The 27,685-nt window shown below is 47.8% G+C and overlaps 1 protein-coding gene across 28 annotated transcripts in view; it reads right to left on the bottom strand.

Moving 5' to 3' along the window:
* TACC2 (transforming acidic coiled-coil containing protein 2) overlaps positions 1-27,685 on the bottom strand; it is a 197,624-nt gene that overhangs the window by 115,330 nt on the left and 54,609 nt on the right. For all 28 annotated transcript variants that reach the window (XM_081268755.1, XM_081268758.1, XM_081268760.1 and 25 more), the window contains 2 exons: positions 16,366-21,507; positions 15,688-15,789 (listed from right to left, as the gene is read on the bottom strand). In XM_081268755.1, the coding sequence (XP_081124881.1) occupies positions 15,688-15,789; positions 16,366-21,507 (5,244 nt within the window). The remainder of the gene's footprint in view (positions 1-15,687; positions 15,790-16,365; positions 21,508-27,685) is intronic.

The following is a 27,685-nucleotide window of genomic DNA, read 5'->3' as shown; positions in this document are numbered from 1 at the left end:
CAATGAAACCCACTGTTCTTCATAATTAGTATGCGCCAATAAAAAGATAAAACATTTTCTCGGCCCAGAACGTGGATTTCCCCAGAACGTGTGTAGCATGCCGGTGTGAGCTCGGGAATAAAGAGTTGCTGTTTGAATCTACAAGGTGTGAGTGGCTCGTGATTTTGTGCCCAGCCAGACTGCAGCATTTGGTGGTCCATACACGGAACATCTGAAACTTGGAGACTGCGGCGGAGGAGATAACTTCATTGAAACCTGCGGCTACAGCATCAAATAAATTTACAGGAGTAAACAGTAACTCAGCAGTCAAACAGAACAAGAAGTAACATGAGCAGCTTCAAAAATCAAGGAAGAAAAGGAGTACAAACAATGCAGGACAGCCTAAATATTCAGGAGGACCTAGAGTCATCAGAAAAATGATCATATAAAGAACTCAAGGAACACCTTAGACAGATGGAATGGAACCTTAAAGAGGATACAAGACAGCAAATTCAAGCAGCGAAAGAACACATTGAGAATGAATTACATAAACAGATAAAAGAAGAAGTTAAGCATCTTTATCAGGAGATAGAGATTATAAAAAATAATCAAACAATAATTCTAGAAATGAAGGAAACGATAAACCAAATTAAAAACTCAATTGAGAGTATCACTAACAGAGTGGAGCAAGTAGAAGCCAGAACGTCAGATAATGAAGACAAAATATATCAACATGAAAAGAGTCTAGCCAACTCAGAAAGGCTGGTAAAAAATCACGAGAAAAACATCCAAGAGTTATGGGATAACATAAAAAAAACAAACTTACGAGTCATCGGGATAGAAGAAGGTACAGAGATTCAAACCAAGGGAATGAGTAACCTGCTGTATGAAATAATTACAGAAAACTTTCCAGAAATAAAAAAGGAAACAGATATACAAAATGAAGATGCATACAGGACACCGAGCACACAAAATCACAGTAGATCAACGCCAAGACACATTGTTATGAAGATATCCAATATACAGAAAAAAGAGAAAATATTAAAAGCTACAAGAGAAAGGAGACAGATTACATTCAGGGGTAAACCAATAAGGTTAACAACGTATTTTTCATCACAGACACTGAAAGCAAGAAGGTCATGGAACAATGTATTTCAAACACTGAAAGACAATGGATGCCAACCAAGAATTCTGTATCCAGCAAAATTAAGCTTCAGGTATGACAACGAAATAAAAATCTTTCATGATAAACAAAAGTTAAAAGAATTTGCAGCCAGAAAACCAGCATTGCAAAGCATTTTGAGCAAAACACTACACAAGGAAGAAATGAAAAACAATAACCAAAACCATCAGTGGGAAGTGCCTCAGTAAAGACAGAGGGCGAGGGGAAAGATAATAATGGAGAAACAAACTAAATTTTTTAAAAAAAGGATAAACAATCAAACATGGATGGAAGTACAAACCATATATCAATAGTAACTCTGAATGTTAATGGCTTAAACTCTCCAATAAAGCGACATAGGCTGGTATCATGGATTAAAAAAACAAATCCAACAATATGCTGCCTCCAGAAGACACATCTGATTGGAAAAGACATACACAGGCTGAAGGTGAAAGGTTGGGAAAAAATATACCACGCACATGGTCCTCGTAAGCAAGCAGGGGTGGCCATCCTCATATCGAATAAAATCGACTTCAAGACTAAGTTAATCAAAAGGGATAAAGAAGGTCATTATATACTGTTAAAAGGAACCATTCACCAACAAGACATAACAATTATCAATATTTATGCACCAAATAATGGTGCTGCGACATTCATAAAACAAATTCTCCTCAAGTTCAAGAATCAAATAGACCACAACACAATAATTATGGGTGACTTCAACACACCTCTCTCACCATTGGACAGATCCTCCAAACAAAAGTTGAATAAAGAAACTATAGAACTCAATATCACAATCAATAACCTAGACTTAACTGACATATATAGAATATATCAACCATCATCAAATGGATATACTTTTTTCTCAGCAGCACATGGATCCTTCTCAAAAATAGACCATATATTATGCCATAGGGCAACCCTCAGTAAATATAAAGGGGTGGAGATAATACCTTGCATTTTATCTGATCATAATGGAATGAAACTGGAAATCAATGATAAAAGAAGGAAGGAAAAATCCTACATCACATGGAAAATGAACAATATGTTACTGAATGATCAATGGGTTACAGAAGACATAAAGGAGGAAATCAAAAAATTCTTAGAGATAAATGAAAATACAGACACAACATATCAGAATCTATGGGACACAATGAAAGCAGTTTTAAGAGGAAAATTCATCGCCTGGTGGTCATTCCTCAAAAAAAGAAAAAACCAACAAATAAATGAGCTCACACTTCATCTCAAAGCCCTAGAAAAGGAAGAGCAAAACAACAGCAAATGTAGCAGAAGGCAAGAAATAATTAAAATCAGAGCGGAAATCAATGAAATTGAAACAAAAGAAACTATTGAAAAAATTAACAAAACTAAAAGTTGGTTCTTCGAAAAAATAAATAAGATTGACAGACCTTTAGCCATGCTAACGAAGAGAAGAAGAGAGAGAACTCAAATTACTAACATACGGGATGAAAAAGGCAATATCACAACAGATGCTACAGAAATACAGAAGACAATTAGAAATTATTTTGAAAACCTATATTCCAATAAAATAGAAGATAGTGAAGACATCGATAAATTTCTTAAGTCATATGATTTGCCCAGACTGAGTCAGGAGGATACACACAATTTGAACAGACCAATATCAATGGATGAAATTGAAGAAGCCATCAAAAGACTACCAACCAAGAAAAGCCCAGGACCGGATGGGTATACAGCGGAGTTTTACAAAACCTTTAAAGAAGAATTAATACCAATACTTTTCAAGTTATTTCAGGAAATAGAAAAAGAGGGAGCTCTTCCAAATTCATTCTATGAGGCCAACATCACCCTGATTCCGAAACCAGACAAAGCCACCTCAAAGAAAGTAAACTACAGGCCAATATCGCTAATGAACCTAGATGCAAAAATCCTCAATAAAATTCTGGCGAATCGAATACAAAAACACATCAAAAAAATTGTGCACCATGATCAAGTAGGATTCATCCCTGGGATGCAAGGATGGTTCCATATACGGAAATCAATAAATGTTATTCACCACATCAATAGACTTAAAGATAAGAACCATATGATCATCTCGATAGACGCAGAGAAAGCATTCGACAAAGTACAGCATACCTTTATGTTCAAAACATTAGAAAAACTAGGGATAACAGGAACTTACCTTGACATTGTAAAAGCTATCTATGCTAAGCCTCAGGCTAGCATCATTCTGAATGGACTAAAATCTAAAATCCGGAACAAGACAGGGATGCCCTCTATCACCACTTCTATTCAATATAGTTCTCAAAACACTGGCCAGAGCAATTAGACAGACGAAAGAAATTAAAGGCATAAAAATTGGAAAAGAAGAACTTAAATTATCACTATTTGCAGATGACATGATTCTATACCTAGAAGACCCAAAAGGGTCTACAAAGAAACTACTAGAACTAATAAATGAATTCAGCAAAGTGGCAGGATATAAAATCAACACGCATAAATCAAAGGCATTCCTGTATATCAGCGACAAATCCTCTGAAATGGAAATGAGGAAAAACACTCCATTCACAATATCCTCAAAAAAAATAAAATACTTGGGAATCAACCTAACAAAAGAGGTGAAAGATCTATACAATGAAAACTACAGAACCCTAAAGAGAGAAGTAGAAGATGATCTTAGAAGATGGAAAAATATACCCTGTTCATGGATAGGCAGAACTAACATCATCAAAATGGCGATATTACCAAAAGTTCTCTATAGGTTTAATGCAATGCCAATCAAAATCCCAACGGCATTTATTGTAGAAATAGATAAAGCAATCATGAAATTCATATGGAAAAATAAAAGACCCAGAATAGCAAAAGCAATTCTAAGCAGGAAGTGTGAATCAGGCGGTATAGCGATACCAGATTTCAAACTATATTACAGAGCAATAGTGACAAAAACAGCATGGTACTGGTACCAAAACAGGCGGGTGGACCAATGGTATAGAATAGAGGACACAGAGACTAATCCACAAAGTTACAACTATCTTATATTTGATAAAGGGGCTAAAAGCATGCAATGGAGGAAGGATAGCATCTTCAACAAATGGTGTTGGGAAAACTGGAAATCCATATGCAACAAAATGAAACTGAATCCCTTTCTCTCGCCATGCACAAAAGTTAACTCAAAATGGATCAAGGAGCTTGATAATAATCAGAGACTCTGCGTCTGATAGAAGAAAAAGTTGGCTCCGATCTACATATTGTGGGGTCGGGCTCCAAATTCCTTAATAGGACACCCATAGCACAAGAGTTAATAACAAGAATCAACAAATGGGACTTACTTAAACTAAAAAGTTTTTTCTCAGCAAGAGAAACAATAAGAGAGGTAAATAGGGAGCCTACATCCTGGGAACAAATGTTTACTCCTCACACTTCAGATAGAGCCCTAATATCCAGAGTATACAAAGAACTCAAAAAATTAGACAATAAGATAACAAATAACCCAATCAACAAATGGGCCAAGGACCTGAACAGACACTTCTCAGAGGAGGATATACAATCAATCAACAAGTACATGAAAAAATGCTCTCCATCTCTAGCAGTCAGAGAAATGCAAATCAAAACCACCCTAAGATACCATCTCACTCCAGTAAGATTGGCAGCCATTAGGAAGTCAAACAACAACAAGTGCTGGCGAGGATGTGGAGAAAAAGGTACTCTTGTACATTGCTGGTGGGACTGCAAATTGGTGCGGCCAATTTGGAAAGCAGTTTGGAGATTCCTGGGAAAGATGGGAATGGAACCACCATTTGACCCTGCTATTGCCCTTCTTGGACTATTCCCTGAAGACCTTAAAAGAGCATGCTACAGGGATACTGCCACATCGATGTTCATAGCAGCACAATTCACAATAGCTAGACTGTGGAACCAACCCAGATGCCCTTCAATAGATGAATGGATAAAAAAAATGTGGCATCTATATACAATGGAGTACTATGCAGCAATAAAAAATGACAAAATCATAGAATTTGCAGGGAAATGGATGGCACTAGAGCAGATTATGCTTAGTGAAGCTAGCCAATCCCTAAAAAACAAATACCAAATGTCTTCTTTGATATAATGAGAGCAACTATGAACAGAGCAGGGAGGAAGAGCAGGAAGAAAAGATTAACATTAAACAGAGACATGAGATGGGAGGGAAAGGGAGAGAAAAGGGAAATTGCATGGAAATGAAGGGAGACCCTCATTGCTATACAAAATTACATATAAGAGGTTGTGAGGGGAATGAGAAAATAAACAAGGAGAGAAATGAATTACAGTAGATGGGGTAGAGAGAGAAGATGGGAGGGGAGGGGAGGGGGGATAGTAGGGGATAGGAAAGGTAGCAGAATACAACAATTACTAATAGGGCATTATGTAAAATTGTGGATGTGTAACCGATGTGATTCTGCAATCTGCATTTGGGTTAAAATTGGGAGTTCATAACCCACTTCAATCTAATGTATGAAATATGATATGTCAAGAGCTTTGTAATGTTGTGGACAACCAATAAAAAAATAATAAAATTAAAAAAAAAAAAAAAACATTTTTTCTCCCAAGGATTCATGGCCCAATTGTTTGCAAAGAAACTTGAACCAGACCATGGTGTGTTCTGAGGGTTTTCTCAGGAGAGGGCTCCCACAGACACATGGGCAGGAGCAGGCAGAGCTCGAGTTTCAGCAGGACCTTCCCCTGTGGGAGAAAACCCAGCTGGTGCTCCCGCTCTGCACCCCTGCATCCCCATGAGCTGGAGAACCTGGGAGCACTTTTCGTGGTGCTTTCCTGCAATCCCCCTGCAAGGCCCTCAGACACAGCAAAGGAAGGCCAGCCACACAACACAGAGGCTGCAGCCTGGCTTGTTTTGCCAAAAAGCAGGAGCAAGCCTGCAGAGGCAGCTTCCTCAGACACAACCCAAGCTCAAGATTATGTTAAACCACCACTGCTTCCAGAAAACAATCTAGAACAACAAACTTACAGACTTGCTCTAGGGATGTTTCCTGAAACTGGCAACAGTGTCACTTGTGCACTAGTGTGTCGGTGGGTTGAGAAAAAAGAACACTGATCTTGAAACCAGAGAAACATATTCAATGATTTGGATCAGTGGCCCTGACAGGCTGTGGGGCTTTGAGGGAGACACATACCCTCTCCAGGTCTTAGGTCCCTCATTTGTAAAATGAGGCGGCAGAAGATCCTGAAGGCCCTTCTGGGTCTGACATTTCACGACTGTGAATGCCTGAGCCAGGCGTGGTGTGGCTCCCGTTTCCAAGGCCGGCATCCTTGCTACCCAGCATCAGGAGCCAGAGGCTCATCTGCCCAGACATCCTTCCTACATGGCCCAGAAAGGCAGTCTGGCCCAGGGCTGAGACCTCAAGCCCAGGGTTGGCACTCCCACCCTTTCCAGATTCTCACTGTCTGCCAGCTCTGGCCATGTGCACTTAAATACCAGCTGCTTGGTCACTTGCCAGAAAGGGTCTCTTCCTCCAGGACTGTGCTGTGGCATCCAGCAGGCCGGCAGGGCCAGGCAGCTCTCCAGGCTGCCCCTCCCTCTAGAAGCTTGGGATAGGCTGGCAGCTCCAAACTTCATGGCCAGACAGTCAAGGCAGTCTGTCCCGGGAGATGCACTCAGCACTTGCTTCCCAAGTGGTATGCCCGCTCACCCACGCGGGCACTTCCTCGCTCCTGCTAATGTTAGCATTCAGCCTTCTGCAGCCACTCTTGGCAAGAGGCTAACCCCAAAGCAAGACTGCATTCACTGCGAGTGTCAGACGGTTTGACCTTGCATCCAATACAATATTGCAACACTGAGGCCACCCTTGTCGGAGGTGGCCACAGGATGGGAGGGCATTAGAGGGCCCTAGCACATTCCAAAGAAACCAGAGCCAACTATTTGAACTTCAGCAAGTTCCAATTAGCCACTGGGTAAAAACACAAGTCCTTACCACGCATCTACCTTGATAATAGTATTAAGATTCAAATGGTGATGATAATGATAGTAATGATAAAACAATAAGCCCTGGTGTTTAAGTGCTTACCGCAGGCCTGCAGGCAGGCTGATAGGCTTTTCACATGTTATTTTTATATAATCTCCTTAGTAATTCTAAGGGGTGGACCCTAGTATTATATTTTTCACATGAGGAAATGGAGACTTTGAGTAGCTGAGGAACTTGCTTGAGGTTGAAGAGTCTAATAGCAGACCGGAAGTTAGACTCAGCCTTCTGCCTCCAAAGTCCTGTCTGACCTCATTTTCTAGAACAGGAACCTTCAAACACACCTGATAGCTAGCTGCATTCAATTATTCAACGGACACTTATAGCATCATGCAGAGTATCAGGTGCTGGGTAACCAAGAGCCATGCCCTGGGAGTCTAATGTTCCCCAAGGAAGAAGAGCATAGCTTATCCTCCTGGCCAGAGGCTGAAATGACTCTACATCCAAATGACCACAAACCCTTCTAGGCCAAGAACTTAGGCCTTGATGCCCTTCCTGATCCTGTGTTGGAGGTACGAGGTCCAGGCAGGTGAAGGTGTGCTGTGCTTTAAAGAAGGCACAGAGGAGTAGACAGGCACCCCGAATGCCCGACTTCTCAGGCTGAGCCCTGGGTGTAGAGTCAGCAGCCTTGTGGTCACTCCACCATATCGCATCAACATGCCTGCCCCTGACCGTGCACCCCAGAGCTCTTCCCGGTGGAGGAGCCAGTGCCCCACGCTGCCGAGTGCCATTCCAGCCCTTCCCCCACAGGTGAGACCCCAGCTTCCCTTCTGAGCACCTGCCTGCGAGCACATTCACTGGGTGACTGCTGATCTGCTGTGCGGATGGAGCTGCCTGGAAATTCCCCCAGCTCAGAGCCTCGTCCATGGAGTGCACAATCACAGTCAAGGCGTGCTATCTTGCCTCATCTACTCCCATTTCCACTCTCCTTCACCCCCTGGACACATCAGCCCATTCACCTGCCGAGGCTTGGTACAGTCCTGTGCCTCCCCCAACAGAGTGGGAGCAGGGCTTGAACCTCGGCCTGCAGCCTGATCTCCTCAAGCCCGGGCCTCCTCCCCCAGATCTCCCCACTCACCAGGGGCAGCTTCAGGGCCCTGCTCTCCTCCTGCCATGGTGGCTCAGCACTGGGCTGAGCCTCTGCATCCTGGGATCCTCTCTCGGTCCATCCCCCACTTCGTGAGGCCTGGATGTGTCCTTCCCCTGAGGTTCTTATTGCCTAACCTCTTGGTGCCAGCCTTGCAGAAGGAAAGGGCACTAAGGGTATCGGTAATCAGGCCTCCTGCAGGGCCTTCTCTGGAAACAGAAACCCTTCCACAGTCTCTGTCGGAATCACAGGCTGCTAAAATATTTAACATTGCAGACAACTTAAGAGGCATTAAGAAAGAAGAAAGGAAAGTCGGGCCCAGGTGCTGTGAGCTGGGGCCTGTTGACACTGCATGCTAAGCCTTTCTCACCCTGCTGGTTTCTTAGGACAAGAATAGTACAGAGACGTCAACCGGAAGACGGCAACTCTGTTCAACTTGGCTCCCTTCCAGGAACCCTAGTGGGTGGGGCTGCTGGGGGGAGTGCAGGTAGGTAGGGGTCCCCAGCTGCTGCGAGCCAGCTGACCTTGCAACACCATCTGCTCAGGGACAGGCCATTCTGCAGGCCTGGGAGTGAGGCCACTGGCAAAAGCAGGCTGCTGGTGGGCCAGGAGTGCGCCTCCTTGGCCCAGTGCCAAGGTGTTGCCTCCTGCGGGTCCTTATTGCTGCACAGTTGTGTCATGAACACACCTCAGACTCCACCCTCTAAGGACACAATCAGCTGGGGGCTGGGGTGTGGCTCCGTGGTAAAGGGCCTGCCTGGCATGCAGGAGGCCCTGGGTTCCATCCCCAGCACCACAAAGACTCCACCACCTGATTTTCCCAGGCACAGGGCCAGGAAGCTGAGGGGGAAGGAATCGAATGCTCTGTGAGCACCAAGAGGTGCCTAGGAAACTTCTAGGGCTTCACACACAGAACCTATGCAGTAAGTGAGGGTCACTCTCCTCTGCTCTCCTGCAGCCCCATGCGGCTAATTCAGTTTCAATTTTAGCTTGTTTAGTTAAAACCAAACGAGACCAGCCATTCAGTTCCCCAGCACCAGCCTCACTTCAAGTGTTCAAAAGCCATAGGAGGCTAGCGGCCACTATATTGGACAGAGGAGATACAGAACATGTCCATGGCTGTAGGAAGCTTTCGTGGACGGTGTTGTTTCCAAGAACAACCTCCCCAAGGGTCCACCCAGCGGGCAGGTTGATGATCAGGGTTCTAAACATGGCCTTGAGGTCCAAGGAGCTTTCCACAAGAGAGGGTCCAGTCCTTGCTCTTACTCTTTGTTAGCTCTCTGACCATGTGACCTGTTGGACCCTCCATTTTCTCAACTGCAAAAAAAGGGGACACAAACAGAACATCCCTAAGGGTTGAGGTGTTGCTGGATATAAAAGCAACAGGGAGAACTAAGTGAAAGGGAACTTTTATCAAGTCCTTGTGCTAGGTGCTCTTAATAAAATGGCTCACTTAATCCTAAACGCATTGTACAGGAAAGATTGGGTCCCGTTTTACAGGAGAGTAAACAGGTTCAGAGAGGGCAATAGCAGCTCCCAGGTCACAGAGCTAGAACCCGAGTTGGAACTTTTTTGGGGAGAGAGTTAAACTCAGGGGCCTTTCACCACTGAAGCATCCCCAGCCCTATTTTGCATTTTATTTAGAGACAGGGTCTCGCCGAGTGCCTCGTTGTTGCTGAGGCTGGCTTTGAACTCGTGTTCCTCCTGCCTCTCCTGAGCAGCTGGGATCACAGGCGTGTGCTGCCGTGCCTGGCTCCGGGTTGGAACTTGAGCTCTGCCGACAGCCAGTCTTGTGTCTGTCGTGCTCTAGTCCCGAGTGGGGCCGTCTCCTTGAAAGCCTGGAAGCACAGTTGGGGTGGCTGCGGTTGGCAGTGGGCTCAGCATGGACAATCAGGGAAAGTGCGATGTCAACTGCCAGGGGCCAGAGTCCTGTTCTAACTCTGCAGCCAGTCAGCTCCCTAGTCCTCCCTATCTGAAGCCTGTTTCCTCCTCCATAAAATAAGAATGCCCCCAACTCTCTTTCTAGCTCTACCCAGGAGAGTGTCCAAGGTCCACTTCTCAAACATTATTCCTGGAACAAGCCCCAAACCATGTCTGATGCTGTCGCTCCTACCGGTGACCCTGATGACAGGCTGCAGGAAGGACAGCTGGGTCAGTTTGGACACAAGCAATTTGGAAAATCATCACCTTGCCCTAAAACTGGTCCTGGATTTCCCAGGAGCAGGAGTGGCTCTTTGCTCCCCTGGGCCCAGGTGCACTGTAACAGGGGCCCCAGGGCAGAGGAGCTGGAGTACCAAAGGGGTGGCTACCCTCTCCCAGCCACCTGCAGAGAATCTGGCCCCTGCCTCCGAGGAGACGGGCACCTTCTGTGTAGGTACCTCATAAACTGACTTTCCAGGGAGACTTGGCACTTGCCCAGATGCCAGATCTACCTCTCGGGAAATTCACTTTAATTATAAAACACTAAAGCTTCGGGACTTAAAGGCTACATGTCAAAGAGCCCTTTGGCTTTTATACAGGATGGTTCACAATGATTGAAGTTGTGCGCAGTTAAGCAAATCTACCTTGTTTGCCGTCTTTTGAATCTGTGATCTCATTCCATGCAGGAGCTCCTTATGTGCCAGGCTGGGTAAGCGAAGGAACCCCACTGGACAGACAGCCACCAACGCACAAAGATGCAGATTGGCTGGAGACCAACCTCAGTTCCTGGGGCTCCCTACTTCTTTATCATGTTCCGACTGTACACCAGGCACTTTCCTGAGGCTTTGGAAACACTGTTGTATCATCATCACCACCACCAGGGAGGTGGCTGAAATGCAGGGGAATCCGTCTTCCTCAACAGCCCCCCAGAGGGGAAGAAGGTTGCTACAAGATCAGACCCAGGGACCGAGATCTGCTGTCCTGGCTATAGCTGAGGGAACGATGTTGGAAGAGACTGTTTTCCTTTTGCTTAATTCACACAGTTGTAGTCATCCTCTGGTCTTATTCTTAAACTTGAAAACATGGCGTCACAGCTGGTAGTTTTAGGAGTGACGAGAGAGAAGGGAGAAACAGAGACCGAGTGGGAAGGTGGCGCGGGAGGACAGGAGAGGGGCGGTTCCCGTGTGGCTTTCAGGTTCTGCCAGCGCTTCCTCGGCAAGAGGCCAACCATCCCTCTCTGTTCTTTCCTCAACTTTTCAACCCAGCCGCCCTTTGTGATTCAGCCTAGATCTGAACAAAGACGCTAGGCAATCTGGGAACAATTAAATTCTCTTAAAATGCACTAATAATTGAACACAATACCTTTCTCCAAGTGGGAAAAAAACCCTTTAAATAAATGCTCAGCAAACATAGCAGGGTGGTATCTAAGATCCATCCAGAACCACATGTGAACATTAGTGATGTATAACCAAGATGTCAAATTCTAACCGACCCTTCTACCCAACATAGAAGGTGGTCTATAAAGGTGAGACCAGTTCAAGCACTTTCAATGAGGCCATCTCTGGGTCCCAGACTCCTCCACGGGGAGGACCACACAATGTACAGACATGCACGTACCCTGAGCCATCTGTCCATCTTTACCTACTTGTGAGGCAGTGGCTGCTAGGACTTAAAGCCACAGGCTACCCCTGGCACATCACCAGCAGTACCGACTGCAGTATCTAAGTTGGCAAGTAAATCAGGAAACATCTTGATGCTGCCTGTGCATATGATATTGGGTTATCAAGCATCCTGTCACCAAGACGGCCAAAGAGACCTCCAGGTGCAGAATTTGACATGGGCTATAGGTTCTACTCAAGTCAGCAGGATCTTCAAAAATTCAATAGCAGGGAGTCACCTGGTATCAAATAAGAGGATAGAAATTTGGGGTGTGATTTGCTTTGCCCCTCTCCTAGTGACTTAAAACATAATTTCAATGGCAAAAAAACAATATAAGAGGTCACACAAAGAAAGACACACAATGTATCACAGTAAAAGCAATCTCAAAAATTTTTAACTTGCAGATTATTGTGGGCTACACTGTAGGAGAGTGTAGCCAAATATCTTCCAAAGCAAGATATTTCAGCAGGCAAAGAATTCTATGCAAGAAAGGAAAAATAGCCAACTTGTGCTCCTCAGTCTCAGAAGCATTGACTGATCTCCCAGAAACAGTTCCACACCAGAGACGTGGTCACTCAACTCTCTGAACTAGGAAAATGCTGACAGGGAACCTAACACCACTGAGCACCAGAAACTGCCAGTGTAACATGTTAACCAATGATCTCTCTCAACTTCCTGGCAATCTGATGAGGCAGGTACTGGTGCTGTTGTCCCCATTCTATGGGTGAATGAAGTGAGGTTGGGTGTGTAGCTAGTAAAGCAGAGCTGGGTTAGGAATTCAGGGCCCTGGCCTTGAACTTCCTCCTCACTGCAGCGCCTGGCAGTATCCATGGAAGTCTGACCATCCAGCCTCCCACGGACTGCTGCTGGATTTGACCTTCAAGTGCAACACCTCTGCTCCTAGCCCCTGCACCTTCTGGCCTTGGCAGGACCTTTTCTTTTCTTTTTTTAATTTATTTTTTAGTTTTAGGTGGACACAATATCTTTATTTTATTTTTAAGTGGTGCTGAGGATTGAACCCAGTGCCTCACGCATGCCAGGCAAGCGCTCTAAAACTGAGCCGCAACCCCAGTCCTAGTAGGACCTTTTCTGAGACCTGCTCAGTCAACACTCACAACTCTTTTGTGGTAAGAAAGAATACTGAGTCTCCTCCCCAAGGAAAAGAAACATTCTCGCCATTTGTGTTAAACCAGTAGGAATCAGCTCCCTGGGCAGACAGGGATCTTGTGGGGTCCTGTGGGACGATATGGCCTTCTGGATCAATTGCCAAAGCCCTTAGGTCTCTATAGCTAGAATATCCAAGAGAGGAGCCACTAGCCACCTTTGGCTGTGGAGTGCTAGGAATGGGGTCAGTCCAAATCCAGATGTGCTGTGAGTATAACACATGGTACAGCACTTGCCTAGCACATGTGAGGCCTGAGTTCAATCCTTAGCACCACATAATAAAAAAATAAAGGTGTTGTGTCCATCGACAACATATATATTTAAAAAATAAGATTGCAGCTTATTGCCTTAATAATTTTTACATTAATTTTATGTTAACATGGTAATATTTTTTGTATACTAGGTTCAATAAAATATATTGAAGTTAATGCTCCCAGTTTCTGATTAGGTTTTTTTAGTGTGGCTGCTAGAAGATTCAAGGGTACTTCTGTGACTGTGTCACATTCCTATTGGACAGAGCTGGTCTGTGCATTTCCAGAGAACTTCAGTTGCCTCCTAAGGATAAGAGGGGATCCCACTGCCTATTCGCTCAGGGTTTACCTCCCCTGTCACTGCATCTGGCAGATGAGAGGGGAAGAATAATCACAATTCTTTCCAGAAGGCCTCAACCAATAGGGGACAGAGAAGAGGCCTCTCCCCGAAGAGCCTCAGGCACAGGGAAGCCTGAACTTCTACCATGCTTGGGTCTCCACGGACCAGAGAAAAGCAAGTCCCGGAGCCAAATAATCTACAGAGAATGCAAGTTATGTCTGCAAAGGCCACATATGTAATTTTTAAAAATTGAGGGAGCCACATTAAAAACAAAAAAGAAGTGAATTTAATTTCAAAATACATTTTAACCCAGTACATGATATAATCAGTATAAAAATGATCAATAATGAATTTTTTATATTCTTTTCTTCATACTGAGTTTTCAATATCTGGTGTGTATTTCGTGCTCACTCCTCACACATCCCTGCTCACACTTGGCCAGCGCCTACCATATTGGACCCCGTGGCTCCAGGGGTGTATGAAAAGTCTCAACAGGAGCAAAGTGAACAGAACCACTGCAGGAACCTAAGACTCATGGCTAGGGGCCCGGGACCAGCCTTGCAACCTAGCCACCGAGAAATGTCTGTACAGAGTTTGATGACAGAGGAAAAAAATGATTCTGTAAACAGTTAAGCTAAAAAAAAAATGGGTGAAGTGACATTAAGACACTGAAACAGTAATCATCAGGTGGTACTGTGACGGTGGAGTTCTCTCTTTCCTTTATACACCTTACAAACAGGCCAGAAATTTTACAACGTCTAATGCACACTGAGATGTGATGACTTTTTTAAAGTGATAAAAACAATGAGTCATGAAATATTTATTGGGCTGCTCTATCTCTGGCTAATTCTCCAAGAGGGAGATAAAGTGTGTACGTCTTTAAACCCAAAGGCATTGATGGAGTCCCTTGTTGGGCGGAGGAGAGGCTTCCCTAGCTAGTCCAACATCCTTCCTGTGCCTTCACTGGGAATGTAAGGCACATACCAACAAGGGCTGCAGGGAATTTTTCACTGGTCAGCAGCAGAAACAGGCGTCAAATGCAGCTTAGCCTGCATCTGTTTGGGTGGCACAGGCCTCCACACTGGCCCAGAGTCCCGAGTGTCACTATTGTGGACAGCAGAGGCAGCTGGGAATTGGAGGAAGCGCTCAGACTTGAAAAACAGGTGACCATGCATTCTTTCTGCATGTGCAAAATATGAATCAAATCATTTATAAAATGCCTGCAGCTGTTGGTGGAGACATAGGTACTAATTTAGACTCCGACCCTACCGCACATGTTTACAAATGTGCACATGCGCGCACGCACAACACACACACACACACACACACACACACACACACACGACAGCCCAAGATCTTGGGATACTGCAGAGCTTTTCCGGAGTGTGCGTGTCCACATGTTTCCTTACCCCCAAAGGATGAAACTTAAGCAGCAGCTCCGGCAGAATTACAGGTAACATTTCACTTAGGAAAGAACAGGCAGTCCCCTGAAAGTGTGAGGATCTGGCTGTCACACACATCTGAAACCCGTGCTCCTAATCTCAAGATCTCTGGGCTGCTGTTGATGAGCCACACCTGCTTCAGAGATTAAACCAGTACTGACCCATTTGCCTCAAAAGGCAATAAGCTAGATTAATGGGTGCCTGTGGCTGAGAGCACGAGGGGTTGAGGTATGATGTGCAGGTGGTGGAGAAAATGTTCTGAAATTGATGGTTGCACAGCTCTAAGTACACTAAAAGTTACTGAATCGTACACTGTATATTCTTTCTTTCTCTCTCTCTTTTGCAGTGCTGGAGATGGAATCCAGAGCCTCGTGCATGCTAGACAAGCACTCCACCATGGAGCTGCATCCCCAGCCTCATTTGTACACTTTAAATGAGTGGATTCTATGGTATGTGGCTAGTATCTCAATAAAGTCATTCTGATTTTTAAAGGTATTAAGCACAAATATGAAAGGGACTCGGCTCATCTCACAACAGTGGCGCTTGGAGTCATCTCAGCACAACTTCACCTGCATGCAGGAAGGGACTGGCTCTCTGCCTCTCTCGTGTAAGACTCGTGTATAAAGACCCTCTTTAGTGAAACTCCCAGTGTTTCTGGGCCTGAGGAAGGCGCCAGTGAACTTCACTGACCTTTCTGGTCCTCCCACACAGCTGGTCTCATCTGAAGGGAATCTCGGAGCATCCTTCTCAGGAACAGTAGGTAAGGTAGCTGGGCCGGGCCCCAGGCTCTTTCTGGGACAATGAAAGGGAGCAATAGATAAGATAATGTTGATGGTAAGAGAGACATCAATCTCCTAGTCATTTTTGAAAAACATATTTCCCAATGAAAGCTTTAAGTGGCTACTACACCAAAATCCTCCAGGCAGGGTGGGGTGTGAGGGAAACAAAGGTCATACAACTAATAGCTTAGAAATGCTTCCAAATCATCTAAGCCCCCTCTAAACATATCTAGACTCAAAAGCAGATAGATCTGCATCTCCAGAAAAACGTACAACTGATTTCAACCCACACCCACCCAAGCACTGCCAGCCAGTGAACGCATGACGCTTTTGCAGTGGTTTAAGTTAGAGGAATTAAAGAACAATAGAAAAGAAGCGAGGCATGTAAAACAGACAGTCCTCACTCCTCCAACCATTGCTCACATATTGCAGAATCTCAGCACATCCAGAGAGGGCAAGTGGGTATATCAGCCATTAGATATGTAAAACTTAGTCTTTGGGAAAACCACCCATCTATTGGGTTGACTTTTTAAAAATCAGGCTGAGTTTCACCCTTGAAGCTGAACCCACAAGAATTTAATTGAAGTACCTGTCAGCGTGTTGCTCTTCCGGAGCCAGGTGTTGCAGCTTTGAGTCTCCAGTGTCATCAGGCGCTGGGGGTGAAACACGCACCTCCCCATTCCCAGCTGGAGTAGGGAGCTCAGGTCCCAGCTGCTCCTTGGCCGGCTGGTGCCCACTTGGGCTGTCCCCTCGCAGGGCAGCTGTGTCCTCCATCGCCTGACAGCTCCCTGGCAGCACTGAGTCATGAGCTACGCCGGCGATCATCCTTGCAGTACCTGTTTCTGGCAGGTCACCAGATGTGTGTGCCCATGCCTCGGCTGTGCTCAACGTGATGTCACCCTTCACTTCCCCAGCAGCTCCTGCCTTCTCGCTGGGCTCCCAGGGAGTGTCCAGCACTTCTCTAGCCAGTGGTTCAGGGATGCTCAGGTGGCCAGGGGCGTTTTGCATTTCCAGGATGCTGGCATCAGCTTCAGGCTTCCTTTCACCCCCAAGCAGGTCACTATTAGCCTCGGGCTCAATTAAAACATCCCCACCGGGAGGAGAGGATTCTAGAGCACAGGTAGATTCTGGCACATCACCTGCACCCACCGCGTGAGCCAAGTCCTGGGTACCATCTTCTCTAGGGTGACTGTCAGAGACCAGTGTTCCCTGGCACTGTTTTCTAGAAAGAATTCTGTCACCTTGAACGGTGGCCTCTTCTCCAAGGCTCTGGGGAGCCACCTGGAAGTCAGCAGCTCTCTCTAAAGATGTCCCCTGAGCAGCCACTGGTGAGGAAAGGCCTGACGCTAGTTCCTGCCCACCCCTCGCCCGCTGTGAGTGAACCTCGGCTCCCAGGTCTGGCCTCTCGCTTCTCCTTGCTACGAGTGGTACACCAGTCACCTCCTCCTCAACACTGGCATCTGACTCACCTGGCAGCTTGTCTGGAGCTGTATCCTGGGAAACCAGATGGGAAATCTTAGCCTCCACAGGCAACTCTGGCTTCTTCTCCACCCAGAGTCCAGCAGGAGGTGCAGGGAGAGTGGTAGCAGCCATTCCTTGAGTTCCATCTAGAAGCTTCTCTGGGCTTGGTAGCGTGGTGAGGTCCTTGCCCACCATATTCCTCCCAGCTCCTGCCTTTTCACTTGGTGCATTCTGGGGCTGGTCAGCAGTCAGGGCTCCAAGCACCGATTGCTCAAAGATTCTGGTGATGTGCTCCCTGAAGTCATGGAGCCCTACAATGGGGCTAGGCTGCTTGGAGCTTGCTTCCGTACCACCTGGTGCACCTCTCCTTAGATCTGGAGGCGTCTCTAGCACCCTGTCCCTGCTGCCCTCTGTCTGTCTTGCTGCATCACCCACCATGCTGTCCTCGCTGCCAGAGCAGGCTGGAATCTCACAGGGCCTGGCTTCTGGAGCTGTGGCCACTTTGTCCTCCTCCGTCATCTGCTTACTCTTGGCCAGAAGAGGCATCCTGTCCAGGTAGGGCATGGAGTCCACAGGTTCCTCAGTGGTTCCAGCTTGGGGGCTTCCAGAGCTGGCAGGCACAGCAGAGCCCTCCCCACCTGCAGCTCCTGGTTGCAAGAGGAGGCTGGCCGGGAGCTTCACGGAGGCAGCCTTTTCCAGCAGGGGCTCCTCCATGGGACAGGGACTTTCACTGGGAGCTGTGGGGCCCTCCGAGGAAACAGCTCTCAGACCACTGTCTTCTGCTCCTTTCCTGGCGGCTCCATTGATATGCAGGTAAGGGGTGTCAGGAGCAGTGTCTTTCCCAGCCGGCAGGGGCCTCTCTGGGTCAGGGCCAGCCTGATGTGCAGAAATGCCCTCTGTGCCTCTGGGCATCCCATCTAGCTCTCCAGCCCGTGGCAAGGCATCCTGGCAGCTGGGCATGAGCTGCTCAGTCTCGCAGGACTCACCAGGGACGGAGGTAGAAGGTCCTTTCCTGGAGGTGGGGCAGTGCTCAGTCTGAGCAAAGGTGTCACCTGGAGCGGTTTGTGGCTCCTCTGGAGTTTGCTGCATCCCTGGGTCTCCTTCACCGGCACTCTCACCAGCTGCAGCAGCCTCTCCTTCACCACCCTGCTCCCCAGCCAGCGGGAACTTCTCAAGAAGCTTATGGGTCTCTGTAACTGTGGTGGCTGAGGTGGCAGGGCACTCCATTTCTTGCTGTAGGGCTGGCCCTGGTTGCTGCCTCTCTTCCTGGGCTTGATCACATGTCTGTCTCTCTGGAGCATCCTGGGTGGGTGTGACTCTGGGTCTGGCCAGTGCTGGGGCTGCCAGACCATGAGCTGTATCCAGGAGGGCCACTGAGTCAGGTGGATGAGGCGGGGCCCCCACTGTGTCTCTACTTGCCATCTCTGCCTTGCACAGGCTCGAGGGTGGGGGCTGTGAGTCAGCTACCCCCGCGTCCCAGCAACATGCCCCTTCACGCAGGCTGCCTGCTTCCACAGCATCACCCAGCTCCTGTTGGGACTTGTTTGGCCCCTGCCCAGCACAGCAGCTTCCCTCCCCGCCCAAGCTCCCTGCAACAGAAGAGTCTTCTAAAGTGTCTCCTGAGTTAAGCAAGACCCCTGAAAGATGGCCATGGCTGCCTGCTCCCTCTTGCCCATTCTCCCCTAATGCAGGCAACTTCTGTCCTGTTGGAGTTGGCAATTCTGACTCTTCCGATGGAGAACTCTCTAGAACCAAACTTGGAGCATCACACAGACTGTCTTTGGGAAGCACACTTTGAAGTTCTGATCCAGATGCCTGCTCCTGTCCTTCATAACTGGACAAGCACACGTCCTCCCGAGGCTCCATGGGTACGTCGACTGGGGAAGGACCTGCACCCTGGTTCTTCACACCTGGGTTGCTTGGATAAGCCTCTTTCCCATTTACAGGAGGTTGAGTCATCTCCCTGAGCTTATCAATGATGGGTGCCCCCGTGTCTGACTGTGATGGCAGGAGGCCGTTCTCAGAAGATAGTGGGGGCCTCTTGGATGCAGCTTCTCTTGTCCCACTGTCCTCTGGGCGGGACGGGTTTCCCTGAAAATCTTGCTTCAGACTGAGCATCATATCCACTGCTGGGGTCTCCTCACAGGGAGTGTTTGGCACATCAGCATGAACTTCCTGTCCATCTATATTGTGCCCTGGCCCAGAGGATTGGCCTGGGGATGTCAACAAGTTCTCCCCATCACAGCTGCGGGGCCTCTGTGGGGACAGGTGGCCTGCTGTCTTTTTTTCCAATGTGTTCTCTACCTCTTGGGCTTTGGATACAACCTCTGCAGCAGGAGTCGACAGGAAATCTGATTTCTCTGATTCTAAAGCAGGAAGAGACTCCATTCTTCCCAATCCCCACGTGTCCTGAAGGGTATCAGGGCATCTGGACTGCAACCCCGGAACAACATCCTCAGTTTCATCTGCTGCTGGGGGCAGGGCCGGCTTCTCCTCAGGGAGGAGCAGTGAGGTGGCTGCAGTGGTCGCACTGGCACCAGCCGTCGCCTGCCACGCTACCTGCATTGACTGAGGGTTAGGACTGTCTATGTGTCCAGCACTGTTCTTCCTGGGTGGCTGTGCTGAGTCTAAGCTGGGAAGGATTCTGCTTTGTTTGTTGCCACTTTGTTTCGAAACCTCATCTTTGTCCCCCTCAGTATTGGGCTTGCCACCAAGAGCCTGAGACTCCTCTGCCCTCAGGTTTCCAGGATCTGTACCACCAGGTGGCTCTGGGGTGGCATCCTGGCTCCTGGGGTTGTCTCCAGCTGATCTGATCTCATCTGTAGCCACAGCAGGACCCTCATCATCCTCGAGGTCCTTGGCTCCATCCTTCGGCCCCTCTGACCTTCCAATACTTTCACTTGAAGTCCCAGGAGGAGGAGGGGGCAGCGGCATCCCTAGTGCGACCCCCTGGCTTTGCTCCCCGTTCCCGGACTCTGCTCTCTCCTGAGGTGAGGGGACAGGAAATTCCCCAGCACTCCCTTTTGGGTGTTCTCTCTGTCTTTCAAGATCTGATGCCCCCTCCTCCAATCCTCCCAACCCTGTATTCACCAGCTCTTTGGCTGCTTCTGCAGAAACTGGTTTCTCCGCCTGGGAAATCGTCTCCCTGGCCAACCGGCTGGATCCTCCTTCGGCAACAGGGATCTGAGCATCTGTATGTGCAATGGGGCTTGAAGCTGGACACGTTTCCTCAGTCGGAGGGAGTGGAGAGGGCTGGGCATTCACCAGCAAACCCCCAGCTGGCTGGCCACCTGCGGCCATACCGATGACTTGATGGGGTTCAGCCCTTTCTGTCCCTAACTGTGAGTGACCCTGAGCGTCACTGGTGTCCGGAGGCTTCTTGCAGGAACTGCTGATTGCTGCAGCCAGAGCAGGACTGTGCGGGTCCCTGGGCAGCTGTGTGTGTGGCAGGGGTGGTCCCATTTGCTGCCAGCAGCTTTCCAGGGAGGCAGAATTTGCCTCAGCTTCATAGGCGGTGCCTAAGTTGCTGGGAGGCAGGTCGCAGGCCCCGAGGATTTCCAAGCTACCGGCTGAATGCGGAGGCGTCACCTCCACTGGGCCTGTTCCTCTGGCCGAGCTTCCTGCGGCTGGATATTGTGGTTCCCTGGTCTCAGGTACTGGGGGCCACTCCTCCAGGCCATCTGAGTTCTCCTTGCCCAGCTGGACAGCAGCTGGGGCCTTGGTGGCCACTTGTACAGAAGCTGGTTCTTTCCCTGACTCGGCAGGGGAGCCTGCAGCCTCTTTCTCTTGGGCCTCGAAGCCACCAGAGTGGGCCCCCTCTGCACACGGCAGCTCCTTCCTCGGCCCTGCAGGCTGTGCTGGCAGGATTCCCGTCAACTGGCCGATGTGGCCAGAGGAAGAGGAGTCCTGTGCCTCTTCCCTCAGTTCCTCGTCACATCTGGTACTGGGGACGATGGCAATTCCGCTGTGATGAGTAGAGCTGTCCCCCTCAGGGGTAAATGCCGCCATGACATCTCCCTGGGCACTTGGGGACGTTTCTGGTGTGGCTGTGGGGCTTGCCAAGCAAGCCTCTGGGGGGCACTCGGTGAAGGGCATGGAGGTCCTGGGCCACTCCTGCTCCCAGGGCGGCGGTAGGCCAGGCAGTGAAGAACCTCCCGGCCCCCTGGCTTCCTGTGGGGTCTTCCTTGGCTCCGTCACCTCTGGGGACAGGAAGGTCGGATCCCGGCTGGCAGCACTCTCCGAAGTGGAGGGGGGGCTGCCGAGCCCAGCGCTGCCAACAGTGAAAACACTCAATGTTTCATTGGTTCTCAAGGGTGCCACGGACAGAGCCACATCACAGCAGGTCACACCAACCCGCCCCCACCCCAGGCCACCAGCAGCCTCCACCACAAACGTATGGGCCCCCGTGCAGCAGGCTGCTCCCCCTGGGAAGCCCTCCAGCCCCTCCCTTTCTCCAAGTCAGACATTCCGCTGGGGGCTTCTGTGCTGGTCAGCAGCAAACAGGGAAAGATGGAGACTCATTCATAATAATCTAAAACACCGGACACCCAGAAGGACCTAAAATGGGGGTTTGAACCAGTTCCCTGTAGACTATAAGAAGGTCTTGAGTGCTTCTGGGAATCCTTTGATGTTCAGGAAAAAAGCCCAAGTTGGCCAGGCCAGGCTTTGAAATGGAGAGCTATTCTTGAACACAGTTAACTTGATTCTCCACCATTTGACAGGTGGTAAGAGACACACAACCCCAAAGTCATTTCTGTTTAGCATGGAATTTCTGTACCCAACCAACATGTATCGCTTGGAATCTGAAATACCTTCATACCCCTATCTGTCCTGACTTGAACACACTTATCCGGGCAATGCATAGAAAAAGCAAAACAAAACACGCAAGAAACTCAGAGGAACCGGTTCAGAGTCAAGGAGCTGCTGTAGATAGCCGACTATCGCTATCATAAAAGAACTCGTCACATGCTCTGCTTGATTGTTGCCCAATCCCATATAGTTTGAAGTAAAAATATTATTTTAAAAATAATCATTAATAATTTTAAGGCCGCCTACAGTGGCACATGCCTGTAATCCCAGCAGCTCGGGAGGCTGAGGCAGGAGGATCTTGAGTTCAAAGCCAGTTTTGGCAACTTAGCAAGGCCCTAAGCAACTCAGTGAGACCCTATCTCTAAATAAAATACAAAATAGGGCTGGGGATATGTTCAGTGGTTAAGCGCCCTGGGTTCAATCACAAGTAATTATAAAAATAATAATAATTTTAAAATAATTATTTTATAAATAACATATACACAATATGAAATTTGGAAAACAGGAAAAAATATCCAATGTGCTTGGCACTTTCAGTGGTCTAGGGATTTTTTCCTTTCTATTTTTTTTTTCCTGTACAGTCTCTTAGGGGTATAATTTTTATTATTTGTACATAGCTGTGACTCTATACACTTGCTATGATTAAATATTTTCTGGTTTCAGGAGAAATTGCTCAATGCATAACTAATAGTGTTTCTATAGCCATTATCCTTTTCCTTCAAGTTTTCATGAGGAAAATAGTGAAGGAACGGCGTGGAATCTTTTTGTAACCATCTGTTACACACACGCACATTCACACACACCTGGACCTGCAGTGTTCTGGACAAGGCCAGAGGAAGAAGTCTACTCTCTGTGTTCACTGCCCAAATTCCAGGTTTCCGTGCAAGACAGCACACGTGCATTCATATGTGAGGGAGGCACAGAAAGGGAGGGAGAAGTACGATCCTATTAAAATGTAAAAATATGTTCTTTTGTCCCTCAATACCCACATGTTGACATCCTAGTCCCCAACGTGACTGCAATGTGACAGGGCTTTAGGAGGCAAAAATTAAACTAGGTCCTAGAGTTGGGGACCTAATCCAATGAGAAGGGTGTCCTTATAAGACGGAAGACACTGGAAGTGCTGGGCACAGAGGGAAGGCTGTGTGAGTCGGGAAGCGCCTCCCTAGCTGGCAGAGCCCTCTCCAGAATCCAGCCCTGCTGGGACCCTGACTGTTAAAGTCACCCAGATTGTGGTGTTTTGTGATGACAGCCCAAGCAGACTAATAAAACAGAGGCATATGGACATTTATTGTCCTATCCTTTCAACGTTTTGGAGATTTCAAATTTTCCAAAATAAAAAATTGAGGAAACAATAATGAATGAAATCACATCAGTGCTTGGCAAGGATCAGCTCATTAAACCGTGCTGACAGCTGGGTGGGGTGGGCAGCACTGCTGCCATTTGCAGATGAGAACACTGGGGAACAGAGAGGTTGAGCTTGGCTTTCAACTCGGGCATCTTCCTACTCCCTGCCACCAAGAATAAGAACTTTCAAGGAGGGCAGGAGGCTCTTTACCTGGCCCCAATCCAGCCTCTCAGCCAGGCCCGTCACCTCCAAACGTGCCATCATTCAACATTCTTCCAGAAGGTGTGTGCCCATGATCACCATGGCAGTCACCATGGTGACTATGCTAACACCCGTGCCTGCGTAAGGACACAAGACTGATGCCTGAGAACCGGGGGACCTGGCTCTGGTCTCCACCCGATTTTTCTGACTCCAAAGCAGGGTTGACAAGGGCAAAGAGAAAGCTCCAAAGGTGAGATATCCAAGCCCCAAGGATGCTCAGAGGTCACCAAGATGGCCCAGTCAATGGAGAGCCCTGGCCCAGTGCTGCCAGCATATGCAAAACAAAACCACCCTGGGACTTGGGTAAAGCCCATCCGCCAGGCCTCCTGGAAAGCCCCAGGCTGAGGAGGGGCCAGAATGACAGGGCTCTGGGCTCACCTTTGCAATTCCCTCCTGGCAGAGCCTCTTTTTTTTTTTTCTTTATTTGTACTAGGGATTGAACTCAGGGGCACTTAACCACTGAGCCACATCCCCAGCCCTGTTTTATTTATTTATTTATTTATTTATTTTTTTGTTTTCGGCGGACACAACATTTTTGTTTGTATGTGGTGCCGAGGATCGAACCTGAGCCGCACGCATGCCAGGTGAGTGCGCTACCGCTTGAGCCACATCCCCAGCCCTGTTTTGTATTCTATTTAGAGACAGGGCCTCACTGAGTTGCTTAGCACCTCGCCATTGCTGAGGCTGGCTTTGAACTCGCCATTCTCCAGTCTCAGCCTGAGAGGTGTGCGCCACCGAGCCCAGCAGGAGCCTCCTTTTAACAAGCATTTTACATCTTATTTCAGGGTGTCCCAGCCACTAACTGCGGTCAAACAGTTTAGCAGGCTATAAAATTAATGGAGTGCTCCTTTTTTTTTTTAATTTTATTTTTCTTTTTCTTAGTAGTGGGGATGGAATCTTGGCACATTCTGACCCTGAATTATAACCCCCAAGCTTATTTTATTTTATTTATTTTTTTTAAGACTGGATCTTCCGGGCTGGGGATGTGGCTCAGGCGATAGCGGGCTCGCCTGGCATGCGTGCGGCCCAGGTTCGATCCTCAGCACCACATACCAACAAAGGTGTTGTGTCCGCTGAGAACTAAGAAATAAATATTAAAAATTCTCTCTCTCTCCTCTCTCACTCTCTTTCTTTTTTTTTTCTTTTTTTCTTTTTTTTTTTTTTTTAAAAGACTGGATCTTCCCAAGTTGCTCAGGCTGGCCTGGATCTTGCCTTCAGGCTTCAGCCACCGCCTGCCCCCAGGTGGAATTACTGACGTGCCGCCACACCTGGCTGGGGGTTACTATAGATGTAGTCTGCTCAGGAGCCTGGAGCACAGCCCCTTCCTGTCCCCATTATTGTAACCGTGGTCCACTTTCTGCTTTGAATATAGATAGGCCTTTGCTGCTCCACCACTGAAATTTAATTTTTAAATGGACATGTTTCTTTCTCTTCCTCTCTCCCTGCTCTTCCCTAATCTCTCCCCCTCCCTAAATCTCAGGGGAAACAGAATTACCTTTCTTCCCCATCCAAGGCAGAATCATCTATCCTGAGTACACATCCACCATAAGAATGAGGTAATCCAGACTTTGGGGATGGTACCAGAAGATCTCAGGAATGACCATCCCACTGAAAATAAAATAAACAAAGCCACTTCCTTGCCCATGCCTCTGACAGCAACTGCTATTTAGGAGGGTACAGTTTCCCTTAGGCTGACTGAAGTCATTACTAACTGGGACAAGATGATAAAAGTTGACTGTAGTGGGGGCTGGGGTTGTGGCTCAGCGGTAAAAGTGCTTCACTAACATGTGCGAGCCCTGGGTTCAATCCTCAGCACCACATATAATAAAATAAAGGTACTGTGTCCAACTACAACTAAAAAATATTTTTAAAAAGGTGACTGTTTTGGCATCTTGAAAACTTTTGTGTTCTTATCAGAGAGCAAACAGAAGTGAATTTTCCTCAGAGTACAGGACCCCCGGCAACTAAGTGGCCCCCCAAAGTAACCCAGACATTGGTTTATTTACCATAAATTGGGCATCAGCAATCTCTTTGATTACCCATCAGAAGCAATTTTAAAAACCAGATTAAAGCCACTCCCCAGGAACTGATTTGCCTAAGGGCAGGAAAAATTCTAAGAACCTGTCTGTTGAGGACTCTGCATTAATTAAGCTCACATAACAACCTCTTATACTTCAAGATTGAGTCAAAATCTGTGGGACAAGGCTGTGCTCAGAATCCAGGGGGGTGCTTTTCACTGGCTGGGCAGCAGGCGAGCTCCAAGGAAGTCTTTCAGTTTTGGTGTCAGTATCAAGGTCACGGTCAGGGAAGGAACAAGGACCAGAGAGTCCCAGTGCCGTCCCAATGCAGATCTTTGCCCATAGTGCCCTCATGAAGCTGCTGAGCAGATGATGGGGACAGAGAAGGCCCTCCCCACTGCCCTGGTAAAGACATAGATCTGAAATACATAGTTCTGAACACACACTGGGGGAGGGGGGGGGAGTTGGCTGGCTGTGGAAAACAAATGTCCTGCACCCTGGACTTTAAAAAGACCATCTAACTGAGGCAAAACTCTATGGTGAAGAATTGCTCCACACTATGTCCTTATTAAGGCAGAGCCCCTGGTAAGCAGTTGTGGTCACACAGCAGACTTGCAGAGGGGATGCTCCCGGGCACACGTGAAGAAATCTGCAAGGAGGTCCAAGACTGGCCTGGAGGACAAGAGCCGCTCCTCAAAACAGGACCATGGCCTCTGGGCTGCCTGAGCAGAGTCCATTTCTATACTTGCTGCCAACACCAGCCTCTTACCTGGACAGGTGTGCTGCCCCTTCTCCCATCCACTCTGGCCCCTTCGTTCTGCTCTCCAGGCTGCAGCCAGAGCACTGGCTTGGAAGTGAGAGTCTGCTCCCGTCTCCCCTGTGGGAAAGCTGTGGCTTGGCTTTGCTATCAGCTCTGGTGCAGCCCCCTGGCCTTCCCTGGCCTACATCTCCGGGAGCTCACCAGCCCTGCATCTGCCCGAGACCTGGAGCCCTCCTGCTCCTCCCCAGGTCTCAGCACTGATCCTCACTTCTCGGAGTGGCCTCCCTGGTCTTGGCTCCCAGGTCAGATCTACTTTCACAGGCCCACCTGGTGCTAGTCTCAGTGGCTATCAACCTGGTCAATGACCATTTCCCTCAGGGAAGACTGGGTCTTTCTCTTTTCCCAACACTGTATCGGAGGTGCCTGGCACAAAACGAACACTCAGTAAGTGCTGTTGAATATATAAGTGTATAATGAAAAGATGCACAGACAGGTGGGTGGTGGATGGACAGACACAACTGAAGCCAAATCAAGGACCCCAAATATGCAGCAAGGCTCTCAAATTATGGTTGTTTTACTTGAAGATTAGGAAAGTTCTTTTCTTCCATACCACCATAGCATTTCAATATAAAAAATATCTCATTTTTCAGATTAAGGCAACCGAGACCCAGCCAGGAGTGGTGGTGCACACCTGTAATCCCAGTGGCTCTGGAGGCTGAGGCAGGAGGATCCCAAGTTCAAAGATAGCCTTGGCAACTTTACAAAGCCCTAAGAAACTTAGCAAGATTCTGCCTCAAAATAAAAAATAAAAAGGTGGACTGGGAAGGTGGCTCAGTGATTGAATGGTACTGGGTTCAATCCTGGTACTGAAAAAGGAGGGAAGGGAAGAAGGAAGGAAGGAACAAATGAATGGACAAACAGAGACCCAGAAAAGGCCAAGTACTTCTCCTGAAGCGAGTCTGCAAAACCAGCCTTCCTCAGCCACACACAGTCCCTGCGCTCCCTGCAGGTCTAATGAGTGACGGTGACATGGCAAGCAATTTGTCACTAATTACACAGGACAGGTTTCTGGGAATAATTTGTTATTTTTACAAATCACTCTGATTCAAAAGATAAGATTGCTGGGTGCCATGGCGTGTGCCTGTGATTCTCACTACTCTAGAAGCTCAGGCAGGAGAATCATAGATTCTAGAAACCTAGTACGACCTGAGCAACCTAGTGAGACCCTGTCTCAAAAGAAATGAACTGGAGA

Source organism: Spermophilus citellus (genome assembly GCF_964194105.1).
Source record: "Spermophilus citellus genome assembly, chromosome: 15".
NCBI classification, from domain to species: domain Eukaryota; kingdom Metazoa; phylum Chordata; class Mammalia; order Rodentia; family Sciuridae; genus Spermophilus; species Spermophilus citellus.
The sequence above is the reverse complement of the archived record's forward strand: the minus strand, read 5'-3'. Positions and strand labels throughout refer to the sequence as shown.